This window comes from Lissotriton helveticus, chromosome 11 (genome assembly GCF_964261635.1).
Source record: "Lissotriton helveticus chromosome 11, aLisHel1.1, whole genome shotgun sequence".
NCBI lineage: Eukaryota > Metazoa > Chordata > Amphibia > Caudata > Salamandridae > Lissotriton > Lissotriton helveticus.
Genome location: NC_136072.1, coordinates 214,431,136 through 214,449,639, shown reverse-complemented (window position 1 = coordinate 214,449,639; position 18,504 = coordinate 214,431,136). Strand labels below are relative to the sequence as shown.

The 18,504-nt window shown below is 43.2% G+C and overlaps 1 protein-coding gene across 1 annotated transcript in view; it reads right to left on the bottom strand.

Annotated features, from left to right (window-relative positions):
- Positions 1 to 11,491, bottom strand: part of LOC144791461 (arylacetamide deacetylase-like) — a 193,777-nt gene extending 182,286 nt beyond the window's left edge. Inside the window, exon 1 of the mRNA XM_078666138.1 lies at positions 11,228 to 11,491. Coding sequence (XP_078522264.1) covers positions 11,228 to 11,365 — 138 coding nt within the window. The 5' untranslated portion in view covers positions 11,366 to 11,491. The remainder of the gene's footprint in view (positions 1 to 11,227) is intronic.
- Positions 11,492 to 18,504: the final 7,013 nt, after the last annotated feature.

Sequence of the window (18,504 nt, the reverse complement as noted above, 5' to 3'; positions counted from 1 at the left end):
GAGTCTGGGCTTCCACTCCATTATGCTATAGTAGCCATCTTGTATGGGTTTCCTAGTGTGGTGAACCTCTGCAAACAGATATCAGTATATTCAAACTCACCTCATCTGCTCCCTTTCTTTTCCCAAATCATTTGTTAAATTCTGTCCCGTCCTTGGCGTTTCACACACTTACTGCACTTTGTGCACACCCGAGTTCCCACTCCTGATATATTCTAGTACAGCCACCATTTTGGAAGGGATATCTTAACATACTCATAATTGGCCGCCTTCTTCAAATTGCTATCTTATTGTTCCTATTGCATTATCCACCATTATTTCATTAAATTATAACCCCAACCCCAACCTCATCCATGTTATTGAAAACTTCTATTCTTATTGTTTTACATTGATAGCTCATCCCCAACATATAAAAGCCCTGTTATATATTAACCTTCTCAAATGACCGCCATTGATTCAGTGGCAACCATATTTCTTGTAGTCGTGTAACTAGTAGCACCATCTCTGAAGGACTTACTACCCTTCAGTGGTGCTTAAACCTCCACTGTTTCCTTTGTTAAGACTTGTCCCCATCAATGATATCTGGCCTTTAGTCCCTATGTACTGCATCTATTGCTGGGTTCATGACTCCCCCATATCTTGATGGCCTCTTTTTCCTGTGGTTTACTCAATTCATGTTCGATCACTGTTCATGTCCTGCTGTATAATCGGGTTCATAAGAAAAGCATCTTCCCATATTCATTCCATTCCTGTACCATAAGTATTCTCCTGTCTTTTCACTTGGACATAGCTGGAATAAAGGTGGATTTACTCAACTCACATTGGTTAACCACATCTCATGCATGTGTGCCCAGCCCTGTACCCAACACCATATCAGTCCACTATTGCACAGTACATTGTAGTCTTTTCCCTGTAATGTTCTCAACACTCAACATATTTCCTTTAATGCATCAAACCTTGTCTCAGTCAATCTTCCAGAATTATTCCTATAAATTCTTCTGAACCCATTAAACATGGATAGGAGTCCAAGCCTACACATACTTCCAATCCATGCCCTCTCTTATTATTGGTGTACATATCCCTATAAACCCAAACCAACAGTTTACACCATACAGAGAAATTAAATGAAGTAACTGAGGTACTGTTCTGTGTTTAATCCTTTCTCTACAGATCTCAATTGTGCTAATCATTTAGCCTCTGTCTGTCTTAATCACTGTACCCTATCTCCTCCCCTAGGTCTTGGGTTCAGTTTGTGCATACCATGGAAGGTGAAAGTTATATTATTGGGGTGTTCAGCTTACATATTCTGATGACTAGGGGTTGTATTGTCCCATTTTATGTCTCTTTAATGTTCTTGTGTGCATAATGTCAGCTTCCTGATGGTGCTCCCTACACACATTTTCTAACAGTTGCACAAAATCACATAAATTGCATGGGTACTATTGAAATTAATAAATTCATTCACATAGTACTACCTTGCTGAATCATAGCTGAGGTTCCTCAGATTGTTTAAACCCATTTAACATATATTGCAAACCAGACGGACATAGTTTCCTTTTGGTTGTTCCAGTATCTAATTCCTGTCTATGACCCTAACGGGAGGTGTGTAGCTACAGGTGACAAGACTCTTAACTGTAGCCCCCTCCTGTAGGTTACCATTTGTTTGTCAGTAATCCAGTTCTCCAAACCTGGTACCCCCTGGAGCAATCCCCAGTGTTTTTGTAGTATCTTGTACACCAATGCCAATTTTCTATTCTCATCCTTTTTGATCTTTTTGTTTAATGTGGTGTCTCAACTGGTCTGTAGAATCCTAATTTTCATATTTATTACCCTAACTACACTCTAACAAATACTGGGTGAAGTGCATGATGTGGAAAATGGTTGCAGCAAAATCCACCGTGTTTTTGAGAACTTTGTGGTGCTTGGCACAAGCTGAATGAATATTGACCTTATAGTGGCCCACAGGTGACCCCTGCTCGGGGTCTCCAAAGTCTCTGCCTGGCTACCTTTTCCTGGCATTGGGATCGCCCTGAATTAGCAGTCAGAAAGGGACATTGTGATTTTGACCAAGGTGCCTGAGCAGTCACTGCCTCTGTTCAGGATCATAATTCCAACCGCCGCCCTGTTGGGATCAGTAGATCCTGCATGAGGTGGTGGCCCGTCCCCCGGCAGTTACAGGTCTGACTGCTTGTATCGTAATGCAAGACTGTTGATGGGACCACCACCAACGGCCTATTGGTGGTGGTCCCAATGGCATGGTAGGGATGCTCTAAGTTCTTTTTAAGAAACAATGGGGGAAGTGCATACATTTTGGCAGAGGTAGATTTCATATTTTAACTTCAGTCCCACAAACATTGAGCTAAGTACATACAATTAGAGGAGGTAGAAAAGATGTACTATTCTAACTCAAGACTAACAAACATTGTGGCACGTTCATATTCAGGAGGCCAGATTTACTGTTCTATGCCCAGTTCAATAACTAGTGGACAAATTCATGCATTGGGTGCTCAGATACAACACAGCCAAATTATATAAATAAGAATAAACATTATTGCATATATGTAAATACAACAAATTAAAACCTTAAATATACTAAACATTTAAACAAAATCCTAAAATAATTTTACAAAATCTACAAATATTTAAAAAATGCACATGTATGAAATAAAAAAAGTAAAATAAAGAGCATCCAAAAGCGTAAAAATTTAAAGTAAGCACAATAAAAAATGTTTTGATACAAACATTTACATTTTTCTTTGATTATTAGTAAACTGTATTTAAGAACATACGACCCATGCATTCCACCAATAAACTTCGAAAGGCAAAAAAATAAAATGAAACATAAATTATTAAGTCGTAAAAAATAACAAATGTCAAGTGTAAATAATCTAATATATTATACAAGTAATGATAGCTAATACATACTTTAAAACACAATACAGGCCAACAATAATATATAACATAATATAGTATCAATTAAGTAGGATTAGATGTCTTAATTATTTCCAACTAAAGAATAGAATCAATAATGCATTAATACATTAATATCAATTTGTGCATTTATTATATTTAGGTACTACACCCAATCACCCATTACATTCCTCAACCTGAAGCTAAAATGTATTCTGTAATTCTCACTTTATTGATGTGGGGAAGTGTGGCTCAATGGTTAGAGCAGGGAGACCTCGATGCAGAGCTCTGGCCAGGGACCAGGGTTCGATTCCCGCCTCGGCAGGTCTCGGGCTCATTAATTCCCCTGACTGGATATTCTTGCCTCAGTGCCTATTCTGATCATGGGTCCCACGCTGCAACTCTGGGCAATAGCTTGCTTAGTCTCCACAACGGCCCCCACAACGCAAGGGATGCCTGGTCTGCACCATGGGGGTGCCCAGGAGTGGCCACTTCACAGGAAAAGCCAGGAAGGGTTCCCTTGTGGTATTTGTACAAGTGCCGGGAAACCCACTGCGGGTAGCTGTGCGCTATACAAGTACAAAAACATTTACATTTTCATGTGCAAACTAATAAATAATAATACAAAAACAAAGTAATCATTGAACATTATTAATGATATCCAACCTAGCAGCCATCTAGCTACCACCACGCCAGCCACAACTTCACCAGCCGCGGGCCGTGGAGGGAGTTACGGTGGGGCAGGGAGGCGGGGAGGGGAGGGGCAGGGTGGAGAGGGCTAAAAACCGGCATATGGATAATTACAGGTAAGTAAACAATTTCAATAATAAAACGAATTTCGTAGCGCGCCCTGCATTGCAAAATGCGATGCAGTGCGCGCTATGAAATTTGTTTTATTAATTAAATTGTTTACTTACCTGTACTTATCCAGGTGCCGGTTTTTAGCTCTCTCCACCCTGCCCCTCCCCGCCTCCCTGCCCCACCGTAACTCCCTCCACGGCCCGCGGCTGAACTTCACCACACTGTGCAGGACAAAAATGCGCTCTGGAACCAAACGTCAGGCGTCCACATATAAACCACCACGCAGCAAAAAGCTTAAAAAGTCAGACGCCCTTAAGCAAGCGCAAGTAATCCCGCCCCTAGTTGCCTGGCAGCAAGGTGGGGGCGACGGTGAGGGGTCCACCGAGGCAGAAAGCCTCCTCCAGCCCCCCAACAGCCCTGGCCGCTTACCAGTCCCTCAACAAAAGATCAACAAATTTTTCTTTTTAAAAGACCCTGTTTCAGCTCTGTTGGCATCAACAAGGGAATCAAGGAACTTACCAAGTCCTATTCAACCAGACAAGACGACAAATCATAGCCACTCAGGAACCTCATACTGCGGCAAATCGCTGACAGATCATATTCAAATTCTAGAATCTTTCACTCAACATCTTCCAGCGTCATTAACTGAGCAATCGCTCAAACCCACAAAAAAAAACCAGAACTGGTTCAGGCAATGATTCATAACTCCAGTTCCCCATTGCAAAAAAATCAAAACAATTAAGACCGGGAAAAACCTGGTCCTACCCTAACCCATATCGCCTGGTCAGGATTCACTGGAATTACTTTTCAATGTCTCCAACAACAAATTGAACATGGGGGAAAATATTCATATTTTCGATCGTAATAATTCCCAAACTGACCATGGACCAGGTAAACCAAAAGCGCAGTCAATCAAGAGGTTTACGAGGCAAGACGACCAGTTTGCCACCCCGTCCGGCCATCATCCACCCACTTCGGACACAGCGTCATTGCTCCCGGTTCCAAGTCAATCCTTGCAAGAACTAAATCTAGATTTCAATCTGGACCATCACCATAGGGTAGTGGAGCAAAACCGGAGCCCAGTGGCGTCCACACCCCAAAAAGTAGTCGCCCCCACCGCAAACCACAGGATCTTAATTGACGACAGCTCCGGAAACAACAGCAATCATCAAAAAAAATCAATGCAGTCGCATATATCAATCTCTTCAACTAACACAATCTCACAACGGGAAGAGCAAAAAAAGAGTTACTGCAGTCAAGCGCCCTATGGTTCCTGGGGGTCCACCTTGATTAGCACTTTGGACCAGGCCATAAAGGCTCTCAACTTTCAATCAGATAAGATGGAGGTCCAAATCGACTTGATTAATTGTCATCGCAGAGCACATTGCCCAACTTAGCTCCAAAACAGACAAAATTATTACTCTTTTGACAAATAAAGAATCCATGGAAACTCCCCATCTAAAACAGGCCCAAATCAACATGGGTTCCACAAGCCCTGTGTCCAGCTGCGGATGTGGGAGCATCATCGAGAAGCTGGCGTCACTCCCTGCAATACTGATCGACATTTTGGGAGCAGTTAAAAAAGGCAACAACCAGAAAACAAAATTAGACCCATCAGGAGAAAACCATAACGTTGGGAAATCAAGCATTTCAATCGCTCACCTCTCGGTACATAAGAGCCCCGAAGGGGATAGGGATCCCGCCACGTTACATCACTCAAAGGTCCAGTATAAAGTTTCTCCAAACTCGACTGTTCGTCCACTCAAAGGTATGGAATATCCCGATCCTCCGCTCCATGACAACCTGACGAAAAAGCAAAGGAAAAGAGGGAGGAAAGCCAGGTCCAAACTAAAAAGTAACCAAAAGATCACCATCGACAACTTCTTCGTAAAACCCTTGATCGATCTCTCAAAAGACATAGGATCAGCAAACATCCCCTCAAACACTGCCACTAAGCGGTTGGAAGGTCATCACCTCCCTCATGCAAAAGCCCTGTCCAAAAACTCTAAACTATGGATACAACCCGGCGGTTCAGACCAGGTGTCACCTGAAGGTCCAAGCAAGTCCCAAAAGCCATTGGTTCCTTGCACAAACACAAAACCAGCCTCGATCTCCCCACCAGAAACAACATCAACGACGAAAAGTCCTCGCTCTACCCCAAAAGCAGGGTAGTCACTTCCACAGGGAAATCCAACTGCAATCGGGGACGACCCGCTCAGAAAAAACCTCCCATCTCTACAACTTTTAATGAGCACAAGCGGACCCACAACATTGCGCAGGACGCAACGAATTAGCGACCAAATACACGTTCAGGCAGTACATGACCTTACCCCTATAAAAATAATTAAAACTGGGATTGATCGACATTGCATTAAACAAAAAACATTGGTCCCAGCGGGAACAAATCAACACAAAACAGGAACCAACGAGTCACAAAGGACCAATTCCCCGATTACAATAATAAAAACTGGGCAAAACCGCAATTGCACAGTCCGGCCTAAACCCGTTATCCACTCTAAAGATAACCATACGTTACGAATCACTCCTTCCCTCGTAAGGGGCACTAGGGTCAAGGGCACTACAGGGAAGATGATCCAAACAATAAAAAAAGCTGCTCTGCAAACAAGCTAAACTCTTTAGTCCCACGCTCACAAGACCCATTAGTAATCTCAACCGCAGAATTAGAACCAATTTTGACATTTACTCCAGAATATGAGACAAAGGGCTTGCACGACATCCTAAACAGAGCACACCTGTTAAGACTATTTAGTCTTGTTCCCGAGCTTAGAGGAATATCTTCACAAGATCTAGTTTCAGTTGAGTTCGGTCCGAAAACCGAGCACACCAACATCGAAGTCTCCATCACCACCTGGGCTTCTACGGAGACAGCAGCAAAGATCTTTGAAAATAGAGGACCATTCGAACATTGGGGTATTACCCTCACGCAACACACAAGCCCGAGATATCCTTTTCCGCTTGTAAAAAGCCTATGGAACATAAACATGGAGGACTCAATCAAATGTAAGCAAATTTCATGTCTTCAGGGTGCTTGTTCGGCTTCAGTAGTCCAAGAGGTCGACGGACTCGATACACATCTAATGCAATCATGTACTGGTGGGTCTCCTACACAGGACTGGTCATGGATCCCGCTAATCCTCAATCAAAAGTATTCCTAAAAAACACGAACATCTACCCCAACATACACGGTCCAACTTCGCTCCTAAGAAGAGGGTTAAAATGCCTAACATAGGCATTTGCAGTTGGAATATCCATGGGTTTAGTAGTCTGGACCAAGACAGTGAGACACAACTTTTCCTTTATAAACACGACATTCTTTTACTACAAGAGACCTGGAACCTGGTATCCCCTGCCATTCCCGGCTTCACCGAATACCATATCCTCGCCGAGAGAACGTCCAAGTTCAGGCACCCGTGTGGAGGGCTATCCACATACATCTCGCAGAGATTTAATTGGGAGCCAGAAACACAGGACATGGGACTTCTCTGGGTCCAGGTAACCAAGATCTCCACAAAATCAGGACTGCAACTGCTACAAATAAACATTTACATCCACCCTGAACAATCAAAAAAAAAGAGAAACTGGCCGTCCTTATTAAACTCATAAAAACACTTCAGAAAACAAATTCTCAAAGTTTGCTGATACTATCAGGCGACTTTAATCTTAACTTAATTCATGAAGACCAAAACACATATACTTCAAGACAAAAATCTCAGGTAGTGCCTAACCCATCAACCCTAATGCAACTGTCATTGCTGGGATTAACAATTCTAAATCCCGTAATAACAGGCGCACCTTCAGCACCACCGACGTACATGAGTGGCAAGTCATCGTCAACCATCGACTTTACTTTTATCAGTAATAACCTGCTTGACTCAGTAACAGGCTATGAAATTACAACACGATCTGAAAGCGATCACTCTCCTCAAATTATTTGGATCAACATAGGGGTGCCAGAGTCCGCCCAGTTAACTGTTCTTTCTCAGCATCCAGAGAAGTTTAATTTACGAAAACTGCGATGGAGGGGCAGTGGAACGAAAGCCATCTTCGAAATCGCAAGTAACTTCTTTTCTCAATACGAAAATGACCTAAATTAAGATTTGGTTCCAACCTGGATAATTCTGTTAGAAAATTTGTCTCTTAAACACTCGGTTCACCCTTCACCGCACCGAGGCCCATTAGTTCTACGGGAACCCTGGTTTACCAACAAACTAAGGGAGGAAAAGAGAAAAATAGCCCAGGCGCAACGGAAGGCATCAAGGAAGATCATCCAGGGCTCCACATCAAATCACCTTCTTGTTAGGAAAATGAGAAATAATTATTGCAAAATGGTGTGGAAAGCCAAGACAAATCACAAGGAAGAGATATGGGCAAAACTGTTAGTAGCCAGTAAAAAGCGAAACACGAGGGACTTCTGGGGCATTATTAATAAATTAAACAACGCAGACATAATATCTCAGGATCCCGGCATTAGTAAACAAAGCTGGGAAGCCCACGTAAAAAGCCTCTACTTAAAAAGGGAACTTTGTTCCTCCGTAATTCAGTATCGCCCCAACACAACAACGATATCAAGTTTCGCGAGAGGACTGTCAGACAAGTCACTAAGCCACCCTGACATAGGATGGCTCAATAATCAGGGGATTCATCCGGACCTATTCTCCTGTGACAAAGTCAAAAGGTTTTTTAACCATCTCAAAACCGAAGGCGCACCAGGGCCTAATGGCATCCCCAATGCAGTTTATAAACACAATGCTGACTTTTGGGCTCTCCATCTCTCCTCCCTGTTTAATCAAGTCTTTGCCAGTAACCAACAGCCCCCTCGTGGAAAGGTAACATCATCCACCCAATTTTTAAAAAGGGAGACAGGAGATCACCACAGAACTATCGGCTAATATCTCTCATTGATGTGGAAGCCAAACTATACGCTTCTTGTAATTTGGAGGAGATCCAGGAATGGGCAGACACCAACAACCTAATCCCAAGTTATCAGACGGGCTTCAGAAAAGGGACAGGGACCACAACAAATCTCACAGCCCTAGCACTCCTAATGGAAAGAGCCAAAACTAACAACAATCGGTTATATGGCTGCTTCATTGACATCAGAGCGGCTTTTGACCGAGTCAGTAGGGGGAGACTCTGGGAAAAACTTAACGAGTGGGGGCTGTCAAAAAATGTCCTCAACGCTCTCATGCTCCTCTATACAGATACTTGGGCTAGGGTCAAACAAGGACAGAGTTCAAGCCTCACGTCCAAAATTCCAACTGAGGATGGACTAAAACAGGGCTGTGTCCTGGCTCCATGTTTATTCAATCTTTACCTTGCCGACCTAGGAAAAAAACTCGGTCAAATCGTAAGCCATACTCCGAAGCTCGGTAACACCACAATGCCAATCATCCAGTTTGCCGATGACATTGTGCTCCTAAGCGGATCCCCAATTGGGCTGCAAAGGCTGATAAACGCTCTACATCTCTATCTGGACGAAGAACATCTTGAACTAAACAGAGAAAAGACAAAAGTAATACGTCTTATTGAGCGAAAGCCCATTAAATTTAGTTGGACATTTAACCATCTTGCCATAGGGATACAGCCTCACTATTGGTACCTGGGGATCACCCTAGGCAAAAACAATTAAAAAAAAGAACATTCTGCGGTGCTAAAAGCCAAATCCCAGACGTTAATTTATGGATACATGCGACTCCTACAAAAACTGGGCGGCCTAAATTACACCCATCTTCTGAACGTTATGGCTGCTCAGATCTTACCAGCTCTCTTGTACGGTCTGGTCACCTGGCTTGGAGGGGAGGCAGGTTTACTAAACACCTTACAAAATAAATTTTACAAAGCAGTTTTTAAACTACCGAAATGCACCTCGCCAGCCCAGGTGCGATTAGAATTTGGTCTTCAGAATCAAATTTTTAGGTCCAAATCAAGGTTTGTCAAATTTTGCCACAAACTTCGCGCCACTGATCCTCACTCACTAAATAATCTCTGTTGGCAAGCAGTCAAAATTGCCTCTACCCAGTCCTGGGCCATTCACCTGCACATTTGCCTTTCAGATCTCGGATTGCTTGAAGAATGGAACAAAAAAATTGACCAGGCTTGTTTTTGCAAAATTGCCAACTCAAATGCAAAATTGAAGTCATTACTGGAAGACAAACAAACATTGACCCATCGAAGCCACGCCTGGACAGTTATTTCTTCCTATATACTCCAACAACCCCAGGCATACTTGGCCACACATTTTAGCCAACACTTAAAAAATATCCTCATTGACCTCCGCATGGGCCTTCATGAGTCCAAGGACTTAAGACCCTCCTGGAAATCCCAAGACGACTGCCCTAAATGCAGACTCTGCGGTTATCAAAACGAATCGTTAATTCACTTATTTTGTGTGTGCCCAATCCTTATGGCAGCTAGAAGACATTTTTTACGGGACATACTAAACAAACTGAACATAAGAACATGTCGCCAGGCCATTATAATTTGGCTGGGAGGTTCATCACCAATCTTGTCTTGTAGGGGTCTCAAATTTATGATTGAGATTGGAAAGCAGCTACAGGTCCGTGCATGAACATTCAATACATTGTCTGAGGCCATTCTACTACGTTGTTAGTGAGGGGACCCGACGTAGTTTTAACTTTTTTTTTAACTTTTACAATAATTCTTGTTTCCGTATTTTTAACGTAGCGCTGCGGCAGAATAGCCGCCGCAGCGATGCGGTTATACTTGAAAACAAAAAAATGAAATAATTCAATTAAATCAACTAACATTTAATTATTAAACACTGAATCGTGCAATAAACCCTACAATATAAATTATGAATTATACAATACTATAATAATATTTAAACATATTTTAAATGTCATGGTAGCAATAATAGAATAACAACATAACACTTTAAGATAAAGCAATAAAAAAGCAAATGTAGTAAACACTATTAAGAAAATAAATTATAATCTTACCTTATTCTTTGTAAACTATAATTTGTGGTCACAATATTTCGATCACAGTATTATGGTAGCGAAATATTTTTTTAATCATTATTTAGGTAGAACCACATGTGCAAACGGTGCCAAATCAAAAACATCCTTGCGAATACACACAGCGTTTTAAGTGTACCTACATGAGTGTGTCCAGCTTGGTGCGTTTTTTTTAACTATGATTGACCTGTATTTGCAGTATTGAATACTCAATTAATCTGTTTATAATCATTAATTTAAACAGAAAAATGACCTGCGCCATGGAAACGGAGTAAAGTAACTCGAATATTTTTTTGATGTGGCACAGTTCAAAAACAACTCCATATATGCCACTTTATTTACTGCTAGGAAAAGTATCGAAAGTATATTTTTAGATTCCTTCAAAAATCGTGACAACAGTCCTCTTTAAAATGTCCACTTGCCTGTCATTGAAAACACGTTCCATTTAGATTACTTTGTATGTGCTCTGTTAAGGTTAAAATTAACTCGCAAGGTCTCAAAAAATGCAATTGGGTACTTACCAAACTCATAATTGTTCTCACAGTCGAATCTATGAACGTTACTTTCCATCTCTCCTCGACGTTCTCTGGGAGTGGTATATACAAATAATATCCCACAAGAACAGACGCAACTGCAAAATAAAATAATTTCGGTGCCATTTTAAATTCTTCACTCGGTTCAGTTCAGCTCCTTTCAAGGCTCCTGTCCTAACTCGAGTCGTCTCACAGGAGTCAACAGGTTAATGTCAATATGGCATGCTGAAACTTGTAGACGCCTTCCCTCCGAGCTTTCCATCTTGCAGAGTTTGCCAGACAACAGACAGGCCAGGTTAACCTATTGAAGAGTGTGTTTTCTTGAGCACACTGCCAACCTACGCCTTTCCCATGATTGGGGCATGATAAAACCTGGCACAGTGCACCGTAATGTAAAATATTCATGCTACCAGTAAACAGTGGCAGCACGAGGAAATATCCTCATGTATAATGTAGCCATGTAAGATCAGAAAATATCGTGACTTTGCAAAATGTTTTTCTACACATCACTAATCTACTCATAAATACTAGTTGGCAAAGTCAATAGGTCTGGTCATTTTTATAGGTGAGTGTTCTCTACTGATTAGTGAGTTTGTATGCATGGGTAGGCTGATGCATGAGTGGGTAAGTGTAAACATAATTCAACAAATCGATGGATGATTGAGTGCATGGATGAATGTTTTCAATAAATGACGAGTTTGTGGGTGCAGATATGTAAATGTATGATTAGTTTCATGTGAGAATGTGGAAACTATTGGATGGAGTGATTGTATGGATACATGAGTAACTGCATCAATAATTAGAGAGTGAGGTTAAAGAGTGAGTGAGTGCATGGATAATTGTTGAATTAACGTACGGACAGATAACAGGGTGCGTGCATTAATGACTCATTAATACCCTTCCTCCATGTCCATTCCTTAGTCTTTCCCACTCTGTAAGATTTGTTTTTATTAATTGCTTTTATGAATTTTGACACAGAGGAAACTTGCCCCAAAGGTAATGAATCACTATATGTGTGCCCCAGTTCATTACACCACGTCTAGCTCATTTGTTTTTTTAGGCACGGGGAGTAAGTGATATGTTCAGAATAAGTGAGGGTTCTCTACTGATTAGTGAGTTTGTATGCATGGGTGGGATGGTGCATGAGTGGGTAAGTGTAAACATAATTTAACAAATGGATGGATGATTGAGTGCATGGATGAATGTTTTCAATAAATGACGAGTTTGTGGGTGCAGATATGTAAATGTATGATAAGTTTAATGTGAGAATGTGGAAACTATTGGATGGAGTTATTGTATGGATACATGAGTAACTGCATCAGTAATTAGTGAGTGAGGTTAAAGAGTGAGTGAGTGCATGGATAATTGTTAAATTAGCGCATGGACAGATAACAGGGTGAGTGCATTAAAGTGATATGTTCAGAATCACAGAAGAGTTGAACCTGGTTCCCCTGTTCTAAGGTCTGGAGCTGTCCTGGCCATTGCACCGCATCATCCTCCCCTAGTCCGTTTCTCCCTTAGATTTCTGACTCTCTGGTGTCCTTTGCCCTCACAGATGGACTGCAGCTGCTGGATGCAGACCATCATGGTGCCATTAACAGGTCACCACATGTGTGCTTCTAAAGAAACAATAGGAAGGAGTGGGAATCGACGTTCCCTACAGCTAGGCATGCTAAGTGCATGCGTGGGCCTTGGGTGAGGCGTGTGTGTTTGTTTATAAACTGGGGACTTAGTAATTCGCTTCTACTTCAACAGCCCCCAGAGGATGTTTCTTAATTGGCAAATGCATGCTCGTTTGAGAGAGGGTATTTGTTGAAAACGTGAATGACAACTACTTTCTCGTGCTATGGGAGACTGAATGGAATGCTATGTGCACTTAAAGGTCCTTTGGTTCTACCATCTTTCATCATTGTCAATTATAGATGTAAGACTTTACCTTTGCTCTCTTGGACCGAAAAAATGAGTTGAAAGAAGAGGCATGGTTGCAATTACTTGCTCCTGAGACTCTAAAAAATAGTGGCCAGTTTTGGAAAATCATTAATCAACCATTATTCTCGGCTGAGGATAACCCTCTTCTATAGAGACAAACATCCCGGATGAGGGCTGGATCTCACATTTTGGGAATATCTTTTCAACCCCAGATCTGGAAAAACAGCAGATTAACATTTTTCCTAGCTCTGAGGGCTTACACGTGACATTTGAAGAGACAGAGGTTGAAAGAGCGATTGAACAGACCCTAAAAAATAAGGCCCCAGGTCCCGATGGGGTTCCTTCAGATGTTTTTAAATGTGCGCCAACATTTTGGTCTAAAATCCTGTGTAGTGTTTTTAACGCCCTGAAACAAAATAATATACCGGAGTCCTGGAAAAAATCTATCATTATTCCAGTATTTAAGAAAGGAGATAGGCAGGACCCCTCCTGTTATGGACCTATCTCCCTAATAGATTCCTCAGTAAAAATTTTAGGACGTGTTATCCTGCACAAACTAACAGTCTGGCTCGACGACAGAGGGGTTATGTCGAACTTGCAATATGGGTTCAGATAAAAAAAAAGTACTCTAGACCAGTGTCTCAATCTGCAATTGCTTTTAGATAAATATACCAAGGCCAAAGAGAGGTCAATGTATCTGGGGTTCATGGACCTCTCGTCAGCGTTTGACCTCGTAAATAGGTCTAAGCTATGGCAAATCTTACTTGATATGGGAATAGATCGGGCCCTTGTTAACCTCTTGGTGGACCTACACTCTGGACTACTGGCATCTGTCCGGGTCACCAAAGAGGGGCGATGTTCCAGCCATTTTAATTCAGAACAGTGGGTCAGGCAAGGATGTATCCTGGCCCCCCTTCTTTTTACGGTATATATTAATGCCCTAGAATCTGCATTAAAGGAGGCAACCCTTGATATACCGCGTATAGGGGAACTTGGTATTCCAGTCCTCCTCTACGCAGACGATGCTGTCCTTCTTTCACGGACAGGGGTCGGACTTCAACGGCTGTTAGATGCCTTTGGAAATTTTATGGGATCCCTGGATCTTAAAATAAATGCAAAAAAGTCACAAATCATGATTATAGGGAGGTGCAGCAGGAAGAAGCAATCTAAAACCTTCTACTGCTGCGAAGAAGAACTATGCAGAGTGCGCACATTCCCCTACCTTGGGATTACTTTCGACGAGAAGGGGAATTGGGGCCCGCAACTTAAAAATAGAAATATCTCTCTTGCTAGAACAACTTCTGCACTCCAGGGATTCTCCAAAAAATTGGGGGCAAAACCTATAGCTGCACTGATGAAGAAATATAAAGAGAAATGCATCGCAGCAGCGACCTATGGTAGCTCAATAGGGGGCTATAGTACCCTGGACTCCCTACAGGTGACAGAAAATAAATTTTTGAGGTCAGTTCTATCAGTCCCACAGTCCGTTCCCTCATATACCATTCATTCTGAATTGGGGGTAGGGTTCATCTCTGACATGATAAGAATGGCTCCCGTAATATGCTGGATGAAAACCTGGTTGAACCAGGAAATCTCCTTGAACCATATTATCATGAAAGACTGTCTCCTACTAGAAAATCACAGTAAGATTCAGTGGTTGACTTATATTAAAAAGAGCTTTTTTAAATTAGGAATACCAGAGCTTTTCTCCTCCCCGGAGATAATAACACCCAGGGACATTACACAAGTTAAAGGAGCCATGGCACAGCTGATGTCCCTGGAAAGAGAGGAAATAGAGCTCAGAAAACCTACTGTAAGGGCTAATCTTATGGTTGCCAGTTTACCAGGTCCTGAAATGTATCTTAATATGGTGAACCGTCCTTATCATAGGTTTCTTTTAACTCGCTTCCGTTTTAACTTGATCCATCGGAATCTAGGTCATTTTCCTAAATGGAGCACCCCAGAAAACGCAATGCCGTGTTCATGTGATAGTCTTTCCAATCAGAACACATTGCATTTTGTGATGTTCTGTGGGCACTTCACGGAACCTAGAATGACATTTTTGGTCCCAATACTTAGGGAGGCGGGGTTTTTGCAGGTAAAGCCTGCTCTTCTCTACTTGCAATTACTAAAGAGCCCCCGGATCACTTTTCATGTTGGTAGCTTCTTAGTGAGCACCGTCAGATCCAAGAATAAGAGAATGATCAATGGTACATAAATGTTCAGGGACGCATCCTATAAGGATGCTTTCACTGTAAAACTGACTGCTAGGGCATCCGAACTGGTTGATGTTTTTATCGTTTTTATCTTATTTATTTATTGAGATTTCTAATCTATGAAAGTGCTGAGAACACCTTTTTAATTGGCTTAATAGTTCCTATTTTACTAGGTGTAAATAATGTATCCAATGTAAGTGTCGTTTTGTACCATTGTCTTTTTATGATATTCATTTATCGAAATAAAGTATTCTGACTGACTGACTGACCTTTGCTCTCAGAGCCTGTGTGAGAAGTAAGAGTGCCCGACTTGCATGCAAGGGCCTTGCACTCACATTGACTTTTTTCTTGGCCACAGAATAAGGCGACATGATAAGGAGCAATTTCTGAATGCAACATGGCGGTTGCATCATAATGCAGCAGCCGGACCACCACCTACTTGTCAATTTGTTTCCCTGCAAATGAATTACAAGTTGTGTTTATTCACATGTACAAAATCACTATCAACATGAAAAAGCTTGTGTGGAGCCTTCTGCTATAATCCAATAAGAAAAATGTAGTCTCATTTATCCTTTTAATAAGTATTTCATTCAGTTCCAGATATATAATAAAATGTATGCACGGAATCTTTATTTATCCCCAGCCAATTAAAAACGACCTTAGTTAGGAGAGACCCTCATTCACACTGCATAAGCTATGGCCGTCTCCAATTTGGTATAGAAGTATGGCCGGGGCCAGTGAAATTATGCGATTGTGTGGTGGCTGCCTATGGTACTGCCAGACAGGGTGGTGCAAATGGCAGCAAACAAAGAGCAGGGCAGCAAAAGCACAACAAAGCTGAGGGCCAGGGAGTTACCAAAACAAGTGTGGCATTTAAATAGCCCAATATTTAGAGGGGGATGGGGAGCCATGAGCATGGCTACAAGGCAGCTGAGGCAAATGGTCCCCGCCTGTAAACGTTGATCACCGGAAGGACTGTCTTCTGGGAGGACTGTGTGACCTCACTGTAGAGCTACTCACAGGATGATCACAGTGGGTCATCAGTCTGTGAGTGAGGGCTACCAGTAAGGGATCCCTCACCACCAAAGCCCCAAAGAACATTGGGGCATATTAGCAAGAACCTCGTTAAAATTATCGCCGTTTTAGCGGCAGGAAACTGCCGCTAAAACGGCGATAATGGGCTTGATAATAGGCGTTATAGAATTCCAATGGAAGCCCAGGTTAGATGTGCAGGACATCTATCCTGGGCTTCTATTGGAATTCTATAACGCATGTTAGCAAGCCCATTATCGCCATTTTAGTGGCAGTTTCCTAATGCTAAAACAGCGATAATCTTAACGAGGTTCTTGTTGTATGTCCCATTGTGAGCTGCATGAGTGGCGATGGACCGAGGGGAAGAGAGGACTCTTCTGCACTACTAGGAGGAAGAGCTGAGAGTGGGGAAAAATGGTCAGCATCACGGAAGCAAGTGCGCTGGCGAGTAGGACCGACACGTTTTACCTTGTCGGCCGCGTGGGATGGAGAGTTCTCTTTGTCTATGCTGAGCCCAGGATGCTGCGGGAGACAGGCCATTGCGCTGGTACTGGTCTGTGTCAGAAGCCCAGTCCAAGCACTTTGGTCACAAGCAGCCGCGGCCCGTGGAGGGACTTCCGGTGGGGCAGAAAGGTGGGGCGGGGTGCTAAAAACCAGAATATGGATAATTGGAGGTAAGTAAACAATGTAATTAATAAAACGAATTTCGAAGCGCGCGCTGCATCGCATTTTTATTTATATACTGTACAGGAGGCAGTGAGCAGGGGAAAAAAGCCAGACCCCTTTAGTTTGCAGGGGAAGGCATCAGCCGGCCCTGGAGCACCGGAGAACCAAGGCGCCACAGAGGTGGAGCAGCTCCTGTAACAGATGAGTCCTGTGGCTGACCTACACTGGGGCGAATGGCTGATGGAGCAGGTCTTGGGCTCATGGGATATGCCAGGGCAAGGGAAAGAGAAGCCACCTGGGGGCAGGAGGAGCAGAAAACAGCGGCCCAGAGGAGAGCCCCCCAGGGGGGAATCGCAAATGTAAGAGCGCAACTTGGCAGCAGGAATTCTAGGAGCAATGGACCCATCAAGAAGCGGCAGTGGAGAGACTGCAGGGGGGACACCACAGAAGTGGAAGCAGCAGCACACACTCCGAGGGCGCACTAGCAAGGGGGCATACATCCACATTGGCAGCCCTACACAGATGGAGGCATCCTCGGTCACCAACAGACAGCAAGGATGGGCACAGCAGCGCAGGACCCTGCTCCAGGGAGCAGTCAGCGGGAATATTCAGCCTCAACGGCAGTGTCTGATGAGGACTGAAGGGAGCACTGGGGCAGATCCGCTGCAGCTAAAGGTGAGGCATGCACAGCTAGCAAAAGGAGGAGGGTATGCCAAGCAACCGTGGCTTGCACATTTTATGCAAATAGGGGGCGAATGACAGGAGGACACGTAGGCAAGGCAACGACTAGAGTGGACGGGACAGCAAGGTGCAGCACATGGAATAGCCAACTCTGGGACGCATATCAGGGTAGTTAACACAGAGATCACATCATCAGGGCAACCCACTGGCTTGGTGGCCAATGCAAGGAGTGGGAGGGCTAAGGGCATCCCCTCCAGTACCATTTGCGGATCTGGCCATTAAACTTGCCCAAAGCAAGTGCAGGACGTAGGCCCAGTGCCCCTATATGTAAAGAAAAGCGCCAAGCTACATGCAAAAGGGTGGGCACAGGCAGCTCAGCTGGTGAGCCACATAGACCAGAAGGGTATCCAAGGCGCTAAGGCTCAGGAAGGGGCAAATCGGGCCACCCAAGAGCCAGGGAAACACACCATACAGGACACGTACTCCACATTAGCATGAGAAGGCAAAGTTGCACTGGGCGGGGCGAATGGCAAGCCAGCCAGCAAATATATTAGACCTTCTCTGTACACAAGACTGAGCTTTCAAGCTCGGTTCCCCTGGCTGTTATATATAGAGCACAGAGCGAATTGATAATTTTATGCTGCCTGAGGCAAAACAAACCGGTCCGGACCTGGTGCCGCAGGACAAAACAAGATAAACAAGCAAGACAGGCGCCAGCCCAGGTTAGAGAGGTCAATTGAG